Source organism: Salminus brasiliensis, chromosome 8 (assembly GCF_030463535.1).
Source record: "Salminus brasiliensis chromosome 8, fSalBra1.hap2, whole genome shotgun sequence".
NCBI classification, from domain to species: Eukaryota; Metazoa; Chordata; class Actinopteri; order Characiformes; family Bryconidae; genus Salminus; species Salminus brasiliensis.
Window position 1 is genome coordinate 42,010,463 of NC_132885.1, and position 14,116 is coordinate 42,024,578.

The 14,116-nt window shown below is 46.0% G+C and overlaps 1 protein-coding gene across 5 annotated transcripts in view; it reads left to right on the top strand.

Annotated features, from left to right (window-relative positions):
* lrch1 (leucine-rich repeats and calponin homology (CH) domain containing 1) overlaps positions 1-14,116 on the top strand; it is a 52,826-nt gene that overhangs the window by 13,086 nt on the left and 25,624 nt on the right. For all 5 annotated transcript variants that reach the window (XM_072686667.1, XM_072686668.1, XM_072686663.1 and 2 more), the window contains exons 2-7: positions 5,885-6,029; positions 7,413-7,539; positions 8,252-8,357; positions 12,105-12,241; positions 12,745-12,875; positions 13,871-13,958. In XM_072686667.1, coding sequence (XP_072542768.1) covers positions 5,885-6,029; positions 7,413-7,539; positions 8,252-8,357; positions 12,105-12,241; positions 12,745-12,875; positions 13,871-13,958 — 734 coding nt within the window. The remainder of the gene's footprint in view (positions 1-5,884; positions 6,030-7,412; positions 7,540-8,251; positions 8,358-12,104; positions 12,242-12,744; positions 12,876-13,870; positions 13,959-14,116) is intronic.

The following is a 14,116-nucleotide window of genomic DNA, read 5'->3' on the forward strand; positions in this document are numbered from 1 at the left end:
ATATTGTAGTTATTGTAATATTTCTAATGTTGGTTGTGTGTTTGTGCAGTTGGAGGTGAAGCAGGGTTGTACCGAGTGTGGCTGCATTCTTTGCACCTTGCCCAAACCCCTCACACACCCAAACCCTGACCCCTGTTGCGTCACCACCCGCCCCCCGCCCCAGCAGTATCGCTCCTCTGTACTGTGGTGGCGAGTTCGAGATCACGCCTTTACCATTTCCTCTTTCCGAACTTTGCCTTGCCTTGAAAGATTTGAAACCCTTGAGCGATTTGAGAAGACCTTTACATGCTGGGGAGTGTGTGTGTGTGTGTGTGTGTGTGTGTGTGTGTGTGTGTGTGTGTGTGTGTGTGTGTGTTCCATGTTCCAGCTATAGGAAATGGTTGTTTCTGCCGCAGTGTAACACAATGAAGCAGGGAGGAGGCGACATCCTGCCTCTGTCTCGCTGACCAAGCCACTATGAAGGGGTGTGTATATAGGTGTATGTGCGTATATGGTGCACACACACACACACACACACACACACACACATCTTTAAGTGTGTGGGCGTTTACGTACTTATGTTTACATGCATTTAATCAAACAAGTCTCTCAGATAAGGCCAGTAAAACAGTACTAACAGCGTCCAGAGTAGAGCAGTGTGGGGCTGTCTTACTGATCCAGCTAGAGGGGGTATGTTGGGCTGTAGTAGAGGGGGTATGTTGGGCTCCTCAGTGTATATCACAATACCTACATTTAGAGCATTATTAATATTCACCCTAATGAGAGACTGTAGCTCCGCCTCCTCAGTGTATATCACAATACCTACATTTAGAGCGTTATTAATATTCACCCTAATGAGAGACTGTAGCTCCGCCTCCTCAGTGTATATCACAATACCTACATTTAGAGCGTTATTAATATTCACCCTAATGAGAGACTGTAGCTCCGCCTCCTCAGTGTATATCACAATACCTACATTTAGAGCGTTATTAATATTCACCCTAATGAGAGACTGTAGCTCCGCCTCCTCAGTGTATATCACAATACCTACATTTAGAGCGTTATTAATATTCACCCTAATGAGAGACTGTAGCTCCGCCTCCTCAGTGTATATCACAATACCTACATTTAGAGCGTTATTAATATTCACCCTAATGAGAGACTGTAGCTCCGCCTCCTCAGTGTATATCACAATACCTACATTTAGAGCGTTATTATTCACCCTAATGAGAGACTGTAGCTCCGCCTCCTCAGTGTATATCACAATACCTACATTTAGAGTGCGTTAGAATAGGATAGGTTATATATGCTAATGATATACGCCCTGTTCTGTTTGAGTTATATAACAGATCTAAGAGGCTGTAATTGGTGAATGGGCCGTTCTGATTGGTCCAGATGTGTGATGAGCCGGAATAATTCTGTCAGAAATCCGCTGCTGTTTTCGCCCCAGTTCTTGCTCCAGTAATCTGTCTCAACATGTGTGTGTGTGTGTGTGTGTGTGTGTGTGTGTGTGTGTGTGTATATGTGTGTGTATATGTGTGTGTGTGTGTGTGTGTGTGTGTGTGTATATGTGTGTGTGTGTGTGTGTATATGTGTGTGTATGTGTGTGTGTGTGTGTGTGTATACGTGTGTGTGTGTGTGTATATGTGTATATATATGTGTGTGTGTGTGTGTGTGTGTGTGTGTGTGTGTCTCGCCCCCTGCTGCCAGTGCACAGTGGGCATTAAGGGGGCACATCAGATGTGGATTACTGGACTAATCCCTTACATAAAACACACACACACACACATATATAAACACACACACACATATACACACACACACACATATATACACACACACACACACACACACACACACACACACAGTGACCAGTATGACGTAGCTCACTGTGGTTAGAAACACTACCTCCAGAATGTATGCTAATAGCCCTACCAGACTAGTTAGCACCAGAGCGATGACGCTAATGTGCTAATGTTGCTAGCTAACAAGGAATAGACTGGATGCTTATGCCCCACAAGTTAGCACCAGAGCTATGAAGCTAATGTAGCTAACAAAGAATGCAAGCATGTGCCCCATCAGTTAGCACTACAGCTAACAAGGAATGTAATGGATGCTTATAGCCCACCAGTTAGCACCAGAGCGATGATGCTAATATAGCTACTAGCTAACAAGGAATGGAGGGGAAGCTATATTCCTCAGCATGCCTCCTCCAGCTGTGATGCTGAAGTGTGTGTGAATGTGTTCTGAATAACCGCACTGTTCCGGGTTAAGACTGTCCGACTCCCTGTTTTGCATGCTAACTGTGTGTGTGTGTGTGTGTGTGTGTGTGTGTGTGTGTGTGTGTGTGTGTGTGTTTATCAAAACTGGCAATTCTACACACAGACAGTTAGCATACAAACCACATAGTCTTCCTGGAATACATATGAGACATACACTATGTGGACAAAAGTATTGGGACACCTGCTCATTCACTGTTTCTTCTGAAATTGAGGCTATTAAAAAATTCTGTTGGAGTAACTGTGTCTACTGTCCGGAGAAGAAGACTTTCTACTAGATTTTGGAGCTGCATTGCTGTGAGGATTTGATTGCATTCAGCGACCAGAGCTGCGTTCGTGAGGTCAGGATGTTGGATGGATGATCACAAACCCACCTTAACTCCATCGTCCCCAACTCGTCCCCAACTCGTCCCCAACTCGTCCCCAACTCGTCCCCAACTCGTTCCCAACTCGTCCCCAACTCATCCCCAAGTCATTCCAGAGAGCACAGTTCTTCCACTGCTCCACAGCTCCTCAATGCTGGGGGGCTTTATACCCCTCTAGCCCACGCCTGGCATTATTAGGCAGCATGGAGCCAATAGGGTCATGATGCTGATCTGCTCCAGAGAGTCCTATTCTATTGGCAGTACTTCTTCTCTACAGGGACTAGACAAGCTGTGTGTGCATTTGCACATCTGTGAAAATGGGCGCAGCTTAAAGTAGCTGAATGCATTCATTAGAAGGGGTGTCCACAAACATTTGGACATGTAGTGTCTCATATATAATACATGTGAGGTATTTTGTTACATGTAGGTTACATGTTTGCTGTGTGTGTGTTGTCTATTTCTGTACTGTCTTTGTGGCAGCTGTGTGTGTGTGTGTGTGTGTGTGTGTGTGGCAGTGAGAGAGAGAGAGAGAGAGAGAGAGAGAGAGAGAGAGAGAGAGGAAGCAAGCAGTGGTCCACACACTCCTCCACAGGAATGACTTAGTGTCCCACAGGAATTTAAAAGACTCTGAACCCCATCCATCTGTCCACACACACACACACACACACACACACACACACACCTAATTGTTAGCTACATTAGCCACATGCAGCTCCAGTGTAAAGCTAAATACCTCTTTTTAAAATAGTGGACAATGCCAATAGAATAGGACTCTCTGGAGCAGATCAGCATCATGACCCTATCGGCTCCATGCTGCCTAATAATGCCAGGCGTGGGCTAGAGGGGTATAAAGCCCCCCAGCATTGAGGAGCTGTGGAGCAGTGGAGGAACTGTGTTCTCTGGAATGGTGGTGGTGGAGCTCCATCCGGTACTTTTGTATGGGATGAGTTGGGGAGTTGGGGATGATGATGATTAGGTGGGGTGGGGATCATCCTTCCAACATCCTGACCTCTCTAATACTCCTGTTGCTGAATGCAATCAATCAAATCCTCACAGCAATGCTGCTCCAGAATCTAGTAGAATGTCTTCAACAGAAGTAGGAGAATTTTTTAAATCCCCTTGATTTCAGAAGAAACAGTGAATGAGCAGGTGTCCCAATACTTTTGTCCATGTTGTATTTATATACATATATATGTTTATCTCTCTCTTGGCAGTAGCTAAGCTAATCCACATGAATGGGGCATCTGGCTGAATTGTGTGTGTGTGTGTGTGTGTGTGTGTGTGTGTGTGTGTGTGTGTGTGTGTGTGTGTCTTGTGCTTCATGGCACAGTTAGCGGTCTAAAGCACTGATTCTATTTATACACTGACCACACATCCACTGCCTGAGGCCAGGCGAGGAGAACACTTCACTTCTGAGTGTGTGTGTGTGTGTGTGTGTGTGTGTGTGTGTGTGCGTGCTAATGCTAGCTCTTTATTAGCATAGAGGCCTGTTTCCGGCAGCATTGTTGTGCTTATGTGAGCTGAACTAGCAGGACACCACCGTTCAGGCTGCTGTAGCCGCGGTGGGTCGTAGGGTTGGAGGGTGGTCAGCTCATGGTCATGGGCACCCAAGACTCACTGATGCTCATTAAGGCCCCGCGCACCTCGCAACCTACAGGACTTACAGGATATGCTGCTATACCACAGATACCACAGCAGGACACCTTCAGAGGTCTTGTCGAGTCCAGCATGCCTCGAATGGTCAGACCTGTCGTGGGGGTAGAGGGGGGGGATATGCAGTATTAGGCAGGTAGTGTTAATGTTATGGGTGGTTTGTGTATACACTCACATGTACACACACACACACACCGTGATGATGTAGCCTTTAGTCATGTGAAGCAGTAGCTGAACCTCCGAACCAATTATGGCTCTTAAAGCATGAATCAGTGTGTGTGCGTGTGTGTGTGTGTGTGTGTGTGTGTGTGTGTGTGTGTGTGTGTGTTGTCTTTCCTGTTCCTTTGGAGAATGATGTAATGCAGGCCTCCAGTCAGAGTGAAAACTGCAGCTGACTTACAGTAAAGTGCGTAAGAACAATAGAGCTGACCGTGTGTGTGTGTGTGTGTGTGTGTGTGTGTGTGTGTGTGTGAAAATGGATATCTGCGTTGTTCACTGTCCTGAAACTTAACAGTTGTTCAGGAAGTAGCACCAGCCTTGGAGTTCCCTCCTTCACCTGCATAAACACCCTCTCACACACTGAACACCAGTCTATGTGACTCTGCCTCCTTGTGGTTGTTAGTGGAACTGCAGGGCTTCACTGTAGAGAAACTGACCCACTCTGATATCTTTATAGTGGTGGTGAATGGAAGCAGGAGTCGGTCGCCATGACTACAACAACATAACTGCAGCCCATAATTTATCTACTATCCAAACCCATCAGTGCAGCTACAAGACGAGTCTTCTGAGTTTTATATGGAATGATGATGATGATGATGATGATGATGAGGGTAAAATAGTGAATAGAGAATCTAAACTAATCCAGTTTTCTTTAGGGACTACTTTCTGTAGCCGCACTACACCCTGCAGCATGTATCCCTCCACCATTTTAATGATCTGATTTTAAAAGCAGGTTCTAGAGCCGAACTCTTCTCAGAACTCTGGTAGAACCGTGTCTCAGGCATCAGGCAGCGTCTTCATCACCATTAGGTGAAGAACTTTCTGTGAGGAGCGTTTAGAGGTTCTGACTGGGTGAGTTCTAATAAACACTGAATTCAGGTGTCTTATTCAGTCCCATTCAGCCACAGGTGTATAAACTCCAGCCTCTAGCCCTGCAGTCTGCCTGGGAGGTTCTGAAGAGCTCACTGAACTCCAGCGTGGTTCTGTATGTAATAGGAGACACCGCTGCACCAACAACAACAAGTCAGCTGGAGAAATTTAGACCTTCCCTCCTAGATCTTCCTCCATCAGCTGTGAGTGGTGTTATTATTGAACAGTGGAAGAGTTTAGGAGGAACAGCTCACAGAGAGCAGCTCAGTGTCCACTGAGTGTCAGTCAGACCACGTAAAGGTACAGAGCGGGGTCAGGGCCGAGTGCTGAGCTCAGAGCAGAGTGCAGAAAAGCCTCCAACTGACTCAGTAACTGCAGCAGAGCTCCAGACCTGCCGCTGCTCCATGTTAATGCCTGTGAGGTCCTGTAGGAGGAGTGTGTCCCAATACTTTGTTGGTGAAGTATGTTACTGAAGGCCTGTGCCGTGTTTTACCATCTCTCTCTCTCTCGTTTCTTTAGACCTTTCGAAGAACCGCCTGGCGGACGTTCCTCCTGAAATGGTCCATTTAGTCTCCCTGGAAACGCTGAACCTCTATCACAACTGCATCAGAAGCATTCCTGACAGCATCATCAGCCTGCAGTCTCTAACATCACTGAACATCAGGTACACACACACACACACACTCTCAACATTTGCTAGGGAGTGAGCAGGGGTGATTGAGAGTGAGCAGGAGTGAGTGAGTGAGAGTGTGTGGGAGTGAGACAAATCACACTGCAGTTTTTCAGCCTCTTCTCCGGCTGATCAGAAGTGGCTAAAGGCTAAGTGTGTGTGTGTTTGCAGCTAAGGTGAAGAGGAGTAGCTACACACACACACCCACACAGCACGCAGGGTGCTGGTGTTACATAAGACTTTGGGATGCGAGTGTGGACACACACACACACACACACACACACACACACACACACACACACACACACACACACTATAGCTACGCTATTACATAATCTCTGGGACAGCAGCCCACACAGCAAGGAGGAGAGACAAGTGCTATGAACACCAAAAGAGAGGGGGAGAGAGAGAGACGGGGGGGGGGGAGAGAGAGAGAGAGAACGAGCGAGAGAGCTGTCTGAGCTGTTGAACAGGAACTGACTGGTGCTGAGACTAAGCTGAAGCCCAGTCTGCATTAGTGAGGGTCGTCCTCCAGCCATAACAGGAAAACCTGACCGTCCGTCTACCGTCTGGCTGGGAGCCGGCCATCACGGGTTTATTATTAGAGAGTTCTCTCTGTTCCACTCAAGAACCGAGAACGTACTTATAACAGTTATATAAATGTTAGACACAAATTACCACACACACACACACACACACACACACACACACACTGTAGAAAGAAGTACTGCCAATAGAATAAACCTCTCTGGAGCAGATCAATGTGAACCTATTGGCACCATGCTGCCTAATGTCAGGCGTGGGCTAGAGGGGTATATTAAGCCCCCCAGCATTGAGCTGTGGAGCAATGGGAGTGATGATGGAGCTCCATCCAGTGCCTTTGGGATGAGTTGGGGAGTTAAAGATGATGAGGTGGGGTGGCGATCGATCCAACGTCCTGACCTCACTAACTCTAACTCTTGCCGCTGAATGCAATCAAATCCTCACAGCAATGCACCTCCTCCAGAATCTAGTAGACAGTCTTCTTCCCTGGACAGTAGAGACAGTTACTCCAACAGAAGCAGGATCAGCTCTTTTTAATAGCCTTGATTTCGTGTTGATTTCGTGTTGTAATGAATCTCTATGGTGTACCTCAAGGCTCAGTACCTGGGCTGTTTCTGTTCCATTTAATAAATAACTGAGCGTAATAACAGACTGATGGCATCCTTACGTAACTTCATAAACCGTTAATGATTCAGTTGCTATCTGCTGAACAGCGTTTTGGCGCCTTGGTCTGATCTTAATTCCTTTAAATGAATTGAATATTGATTCTGTTATTGATCTGATCACCTTTAGACAGTCTTTTTGATCTCAGTCTCTGATGTTTGGATGTTTTAGCCGGAATCAGCTGTCGGTGCTGCCAGCGTGTGTGTGTGGTCTTCCGCTGAGGGTACTCAACGCCAGCAACAACAAACTCAACGCCCTCCCAGAAAGCATCGGCCAGCTCAGCAGCCTCATGGAACTGGTAAACAGGAAGCGTTTGTGTGTTTGATTTGCATATGCATGAGATTATACTGTATTTCCATGTGCCCTGTCTCTCTCGCTCTACCTCTAACTACTTATCTGTACCACCCAACACTGATGCAATTCAAACGGACTGAAATATACACTTTACGTCCAACACACTGGACACCCTTTTTAAACGAGTGACTCGAGGTACTTTGTGACACAAGCATCTTCAATAGAGATGCTCTCACCCAAAACGCCTGCATGCTCTGGAGCAGTGCTAGGAGAACTAATCAGCTAATTATATTCAACATCAGGACCTGACCTCAAAGATGCTCTCACGTTCATGTGGCTGAGTACAATCAAATCCACCACACCACAATGTTCCCACACCTACGGTAAAGCCTTCCCAGGAAAGTGGCAGCTCTCTTTTGCTGCAGCGAAGAAGGGCGAACGCTCGGCTAATGGCCTTGATTTCAGGAGGCCCTCTGGAGGAGCAGGTGTCCGCATACTTTTTAATGTAGCTTACAAGCAATGGAAGCTTTTACCCAACCAGTGAGCACTGGAGCTGTGAGGCTAAAGTAGCTAATTAGCCCTGGAGCTGGGAGGCTAATACTGTGGATTGTGTTGAATGTAGGTAGCATTGTTGCCCAACAATCATTTTAATATTTTGTGTGTGTGTGTGTGTGTGTGTGTGTGTGTGTGTGTGTGTGTGTGTGTGTGTGTTGCAGGACGTGAGCTGTAATGAAGTCACCGCCCTCCCTCGCCACATTGGGCGACTCAAATCCCTGCGAGAACTCAACGTGCGGCGGAATCTGATCTGCGTCCTTCCTGAGGGTACGTTCACACACCCAGCCATGTCCGATCACATCCAGCCACGTCCAATCACACCCAGCCACGTCTGATCACACCCAGCCACGTCCGATCACACCCAGCCACGTCCGATCACACCCAGCCACGTCCAGTCATACCCAGCCACGTCCGATCACACCCAGCCACGTCCGATCACACCCAGCCACGTCCGATCACATCCAGCCATGTGCAGTCATACCCAGTCACCACCGATCACACCCAGCCACGTCCGATCACGTCCGATCACACCCAGCCACATCCAATCACATCCAGTCACAGCTGATCAAATCTAGTCATACCCAGTCACACCCGGTCATATCCAGTCACACCTAGTCACGTCTGATCACATCCAGTCATATCCAGTGATCTCAATCCCATCTGATCCAGAATCTGCTGGGCTACACCCTCTCTGCCCATTTTTAAAAATGGCATGTTAGGGGTTCGATAATGAGTGTGTGGAGGTGGGGTTAACTGAGAATATGGGAGAGGAGAAAATAGGCCAACCAGAGGACATTCTACTTGTTGTCACCATGGCAACCAATGGCAACATCAACATTTGGAGGGTCTGCCACGCCACTGCTACTTAATATAGGTGAAATCCCCTCTAATTCATCTTCAATTAAGGTGGTGTAAACAGACGCAGCGGAACTGGATTTCCAGCCACTAGAGGGCGCACATCTGAACTATTTTAAGAACCGATATAGGGTGGCAATATTTTCTTACACTGCTGGTCCTCTGTGCTTTGTTGGTCAGAACGCAGAAGTGCCCTTTCCTTTCTTCTGTGGCAGCGGCTAGCTGGAGAGCTAGAATTTTCCCAGAACTCCCCTCCCCACACATTCCTCTCCGTACATTTGTGGGAGGGAAGTTTCTGAGATTGATGTCCTCTTCTGGTGGGAGGCCGTGTTTCATCACTGATCAGACATTAAACACCCTGCTCCTTACGGACCACCAGTGTTGAGGCTGCTGTATATCTTATGTCCTACAAAGCACTGCTGTGAACCGCTGCCTGATTAACAGCCAATGACCGTAATCACAGTTAAAGTGGGAGTCCACCCAATTTTTGAGCTGGGTCGGGTTCGGTGTGAAACTGAGCTTCACTGTAGAGAAACTGACCCACTCTGAGCTCTGTACAGTGGAGGTAAATGGAAGCAGGAGTCGGTCGCCATGACTACAGCTACACAGATACAGCCCATAGTTTATCTCCCATCCAAACCCACCAGTGCAGCTACACGAGTCTTCTGAGTTTTATATGGGATGATGATGATGATGATGATGATGAAGGTAAAATAGTGAATAGAGAATCTCAACTAATAGGGACTCAACTTTAGGGACTACTTTCTGTAGCTGCACTACACCCTGCAGCATGTATCCCTCCACCATTTTAATGATCTGATTTTAAAAGCAGGTTCTAGAGCCGAACTCTTCTCAGAACTCTGGTAGAACCGTGTCTCAGGCATCAGGCAGCGTCTTCATCACCATTAGGTGAAGAACTTTCTGTGAGGAGCTTTTATTATTAGAGCTTCAGACGTCTACTTCCCTTCTCCTCCACTGTAGAACTCCAGCTCTGACTCGGGGAGGTTATCTAGAACCGAGCGTTTCACACCAAACTCCTCATTGACAGACTCGTGTTTACATCTTAACTGTGTGTAATTATGTGGAAAGTTAACGTTAGGCCTTCTTAAAGACATTTCGGCTAAACGCTCTGCAGGAAACTATTCAGCGCCACCTTGTGGTCAGGCTGTAAACCGTGTGTTTGAAGAGGAGGTTAATGGAACTCGTGGGGTGTTGTGTTAAAAGCTCTTTAAATATCAGAGTAAAACTGTGTGTGGACTCCAAGCGCTAATGGAATCACGCTAAGCGTCGCTGTCGGGGAAATGTGCAGAGAGTTCTGTCAGCAGCTGACCTTGGCGAAAGAACGGCTGGATTTTTGCAGTTTAGCTAATTAAGAAAAGTATGCTGCGTGATCAAAAATAGGACCGGGACTTTTCCCTGGAGGAGAGCGTGAAGATTAACAGCCCTGAGTGTGAGCGTTTAATTAGAGCAGGCTGTCTCAGACTTCTGCTGCTAGCGCTCGAACGTTTTCTCTGTAATCGCTCCCCAAGCATCTGTATATACAGTGTTGAGCCAAAATATTAAGACCACCTGCCTAATATGCTGATGGTCATCTTCATATTGGTCATCAAAAGAGCTCCATATTCCAGAATTCTATTACCCAGTATGAATCTCCAATGACATTAATATCCAGTATGAAGCTCTAATGACATTAATATGCAGTATGAAGTTCTAATAACATTAATATCCAGTATGAAGCTCTAATGACATTAATATCCAGTATGAAGCTCTAATGACATTAATATCCAGTATGAAGCTCTAATAACATTAATATCCAGTATGAAGTTCTAATAACATTTAATATCCAGTATGAATCTCTAATAACATTTAATATCCAGTATGAAGTTCTACTAACATTAATATCCAGTATGAAGCTCTAATAACATTAGTATCCAGTATGAAGCTCTAATAACATTAGTATCCAGTATGAAGCTCTAATAACATTAATATCCAGTATGAAGCTCTAATAACATTTAATATCCAGTATGAATCATGTGATGTTGAGAGGACTGTCGGAGTTGATCTGAGCAGATGAGGATTGTGTGAGGATGCAGTGAGTGCGTGCGGTCAGCTCATGATTTACTGCAGTTTAGGGACAGTCCCTCAGCATGTATCATTTCGAGCACTTTGCAGATGGTCCCTCATGGTCTCTGTAAATCAAAAGGTTAATTGCGTCTCAGGAAGTGGGTCATTCCAGACTCGATGTGGGTCATTCCAGGATGTCTCGTCTTCTCTTTATGTCTCGTCTCGTACTGAAGAGGAAATGAAAGAGTTATTCTGCATATTTTTACAGAGAAATCAGACATAAATACACTGTATGGACAAAAGTATTGGGACATCTCCATTGCTCCATTGAAGTCAAAGCTATTAAAAAGAGCTGATCCTGCTTCTGTTGGAGTAACTGTCTCTACTGTCCAGAGAAGAAGACTTTCTACTAGATTTTGAGTAGAACATTGCTGTGAGGATTTTTTTTGCACTTCCGGAAGTGAGGTCAGGGTGTTGGACGATTATCATCAACCAAAAACAGCCAAAAGTTATTTTTACAGCAGTCTCTCTGTCCCTTATAGTCAGACACACTGTGCCTTTAAGACTCTGTTCTGATTGGCTGCATTGTATGTCATTCAAAAAGCAATCCTGGCTAAAACTGTCCATATAAGTTGAATTGGAATGGGCGATATATTGGATGATATGAAAGGCTTCTGTAAATGTATTAAAATGAATTAAATTAATGTAGATTTATTATGCAAAATGTATAATTTTGCATAATAAATCTACATTAATTTAATTCATTTATAAAGAATACATATTCAATAAAATTGACTTATAAAAAATATTTAAGTATTTATTTTTACTAATTAATTAATACATTTAATTCACTCACTCTTCTTACTCTCACCTCTCTCTCTCTCCCTTCACTCTATGCATTAATTTAATTAATTTATGAAGAATAAATCTTCAATAAAATATAATTATAAAAAATATTTAAGTATTTTTTTTACTAATTAATTAATACATTTTATTTATTATTATGCATTATTGTGGGTCATGTGACTGTGAGTGTGTGTGTATGTGTGTGTGTGTGTGTGTGTGTGTGTGTGTGTGTGTGTGTGTGTGTTTCAGACTTGGCTGATCTACCTCTGGTAAAGTTCGACTTTTCCTGCAACAAAGTCTCCACTATTCCCGTCTGCTACCGCAAAATGACCCAACTGCAGTCACTACAGCTCGAGAACAACCCCCTACAGAGCCCCCCGGCTCAGGTAACACCACACTCTCATTACAGTTATTAGAAACCAATGTGCCAAAACATTATGACCGGATGAAGCCAATAATGTTGATCGCTCAGAGCATCTCTGAAACGGCGAGGCTTGCCGGGTTCTCCCGGGCAGCAGTGGTGAGTATGTACAGAAGGTGGTCCGAGGAAGGACAGCAAGTCTGTCCTTCCACACACATGCGCAGTGCACATGCGCAGTGCAGCGGCCCCTGCAGCATAAGAGGCTGAGTGCCCATGCTAACCCCTGTCCACCATCAGACTAGACTGGACCTCAGGGTGATGGAAGCCAGAATCTGCTGGAGCATCTTGTGGCAGATACCCCAGAGACCACCTTCAGAGGTTTGTTAGAGGGAGGTGCTTTGGTGGCACTCGGAGGAACGACAGCACAGTTGAAATGGGGTCATAATGTTTTGGCTCATCTGTGGATGTACTGTATGGATGTACACAATGTCCTTCACAGTTATTGGCACCCTTGGTCTTCTCCTGCAGATTTGCATAAAGGGGAAGGTCCACATATTTAAGTATCTGACCATGGAGGCCTGCCGGGGCGACAAGATGCCGGACGCCCTCTACCTGCCTGTCATGGACCGGCTCAGCCTATCACGGCCCTCCGCTGGCAGGTCAGTCACTGTGGCTTCTCAGAGGTTCGATATTCTCTGTTTTCATGATGAGTGTGTGTGATGACTGAGGTGTGTGTGTGTGTGTGTGTGTGTAGAAGTCCCAGAGTTCACTCCTGTATTCAGATCTACTTCAGCTCACAGTCAGAGCGAGCCAGGCTAAAGTACAGCCACCAAACATGGTGGAGGTAGTTTCACGCACTGCTACTGTAACTAGGACCCCCAAAGTAAACAGTGAGAGACCCCCTTACACTCCCAGCTGCAGGTGGTTCAGAGTGTCAGGACTGAATAAGGGCTTAGGCTAAGCCGACCTCCTGAGAAGCTCACCAGGCGTGCACTGGTTGGCTTCAGCAGTTAAAGGTGTATCCATGAGACAGTGAGGGGAGAGAGACGTTACGACAAATCAGGTCGTGTGTGTGTGTGTGTGTGTGTGTGTGTGTGTGTGTGCGCAAAGAGAGACAGACCTCAGGAGAGTCATGTTAATAGACTGAGTGAGCGACACTGATAGAGATTGAGTGAGAGAGTGAGGAGGGGTGAACATCAAGAGAGAACATTGAGAGTTCGCTGATGAGAAAGATAAGCTGCTTCCCTCTCTCTCTCTCTCTCTCTCTCTACCTCCCTTTTCTTACTCTCACTCTCTCCTTTCACTCTCTCTCTCTCTCTCTCTCTCTCTCTGTCTCTCACTCCCTCTCTCTCTTTTCTTACTCTCACTCTCTCCTTTCACTCTCTCTCTGTCTCTCACTCCGTCTCTCTCTTTTCTTACTCTCACTCTCTCCTTTCACTCTCTCTCTCTCTGTCTCTCACTCCGTCTCTCTCTTTTCTTACTCTCACTCTCTCCTTTCACTCTCTCTCTCTCTGTCTCTCACTCCCTCTCTCTCTTTTCTTACTCTCACTCTCTCCTTTCACTCTCTCTCTCTCTGTCTCTCACTCCCTCTCTCTCTTTTCTTACTCTCACTCTCTCCTTTCTCCCCCCCCCCCCCCCTCTCTCTCTCTCTCAGTACGGAGGACATCGATCAGCATAAGAAACTTGACAGTGACTCCGGCGTGGGCAGCGACAATGGAGACAAACGCCTTTCTGCCACAGAGGTCAGTGTGTGTGTGTGTGTGTGTTACTATGTTACTAATCTTGAGATTAGAGTTAGATTTAAAGGGGCTTCTGTACACTTGCACAGTCTCACCCTGCCTTATTTCCATACCGAAAAATGGCCGTATGCAGCGTCCAGTCAGCTCACAGGGTCATACAC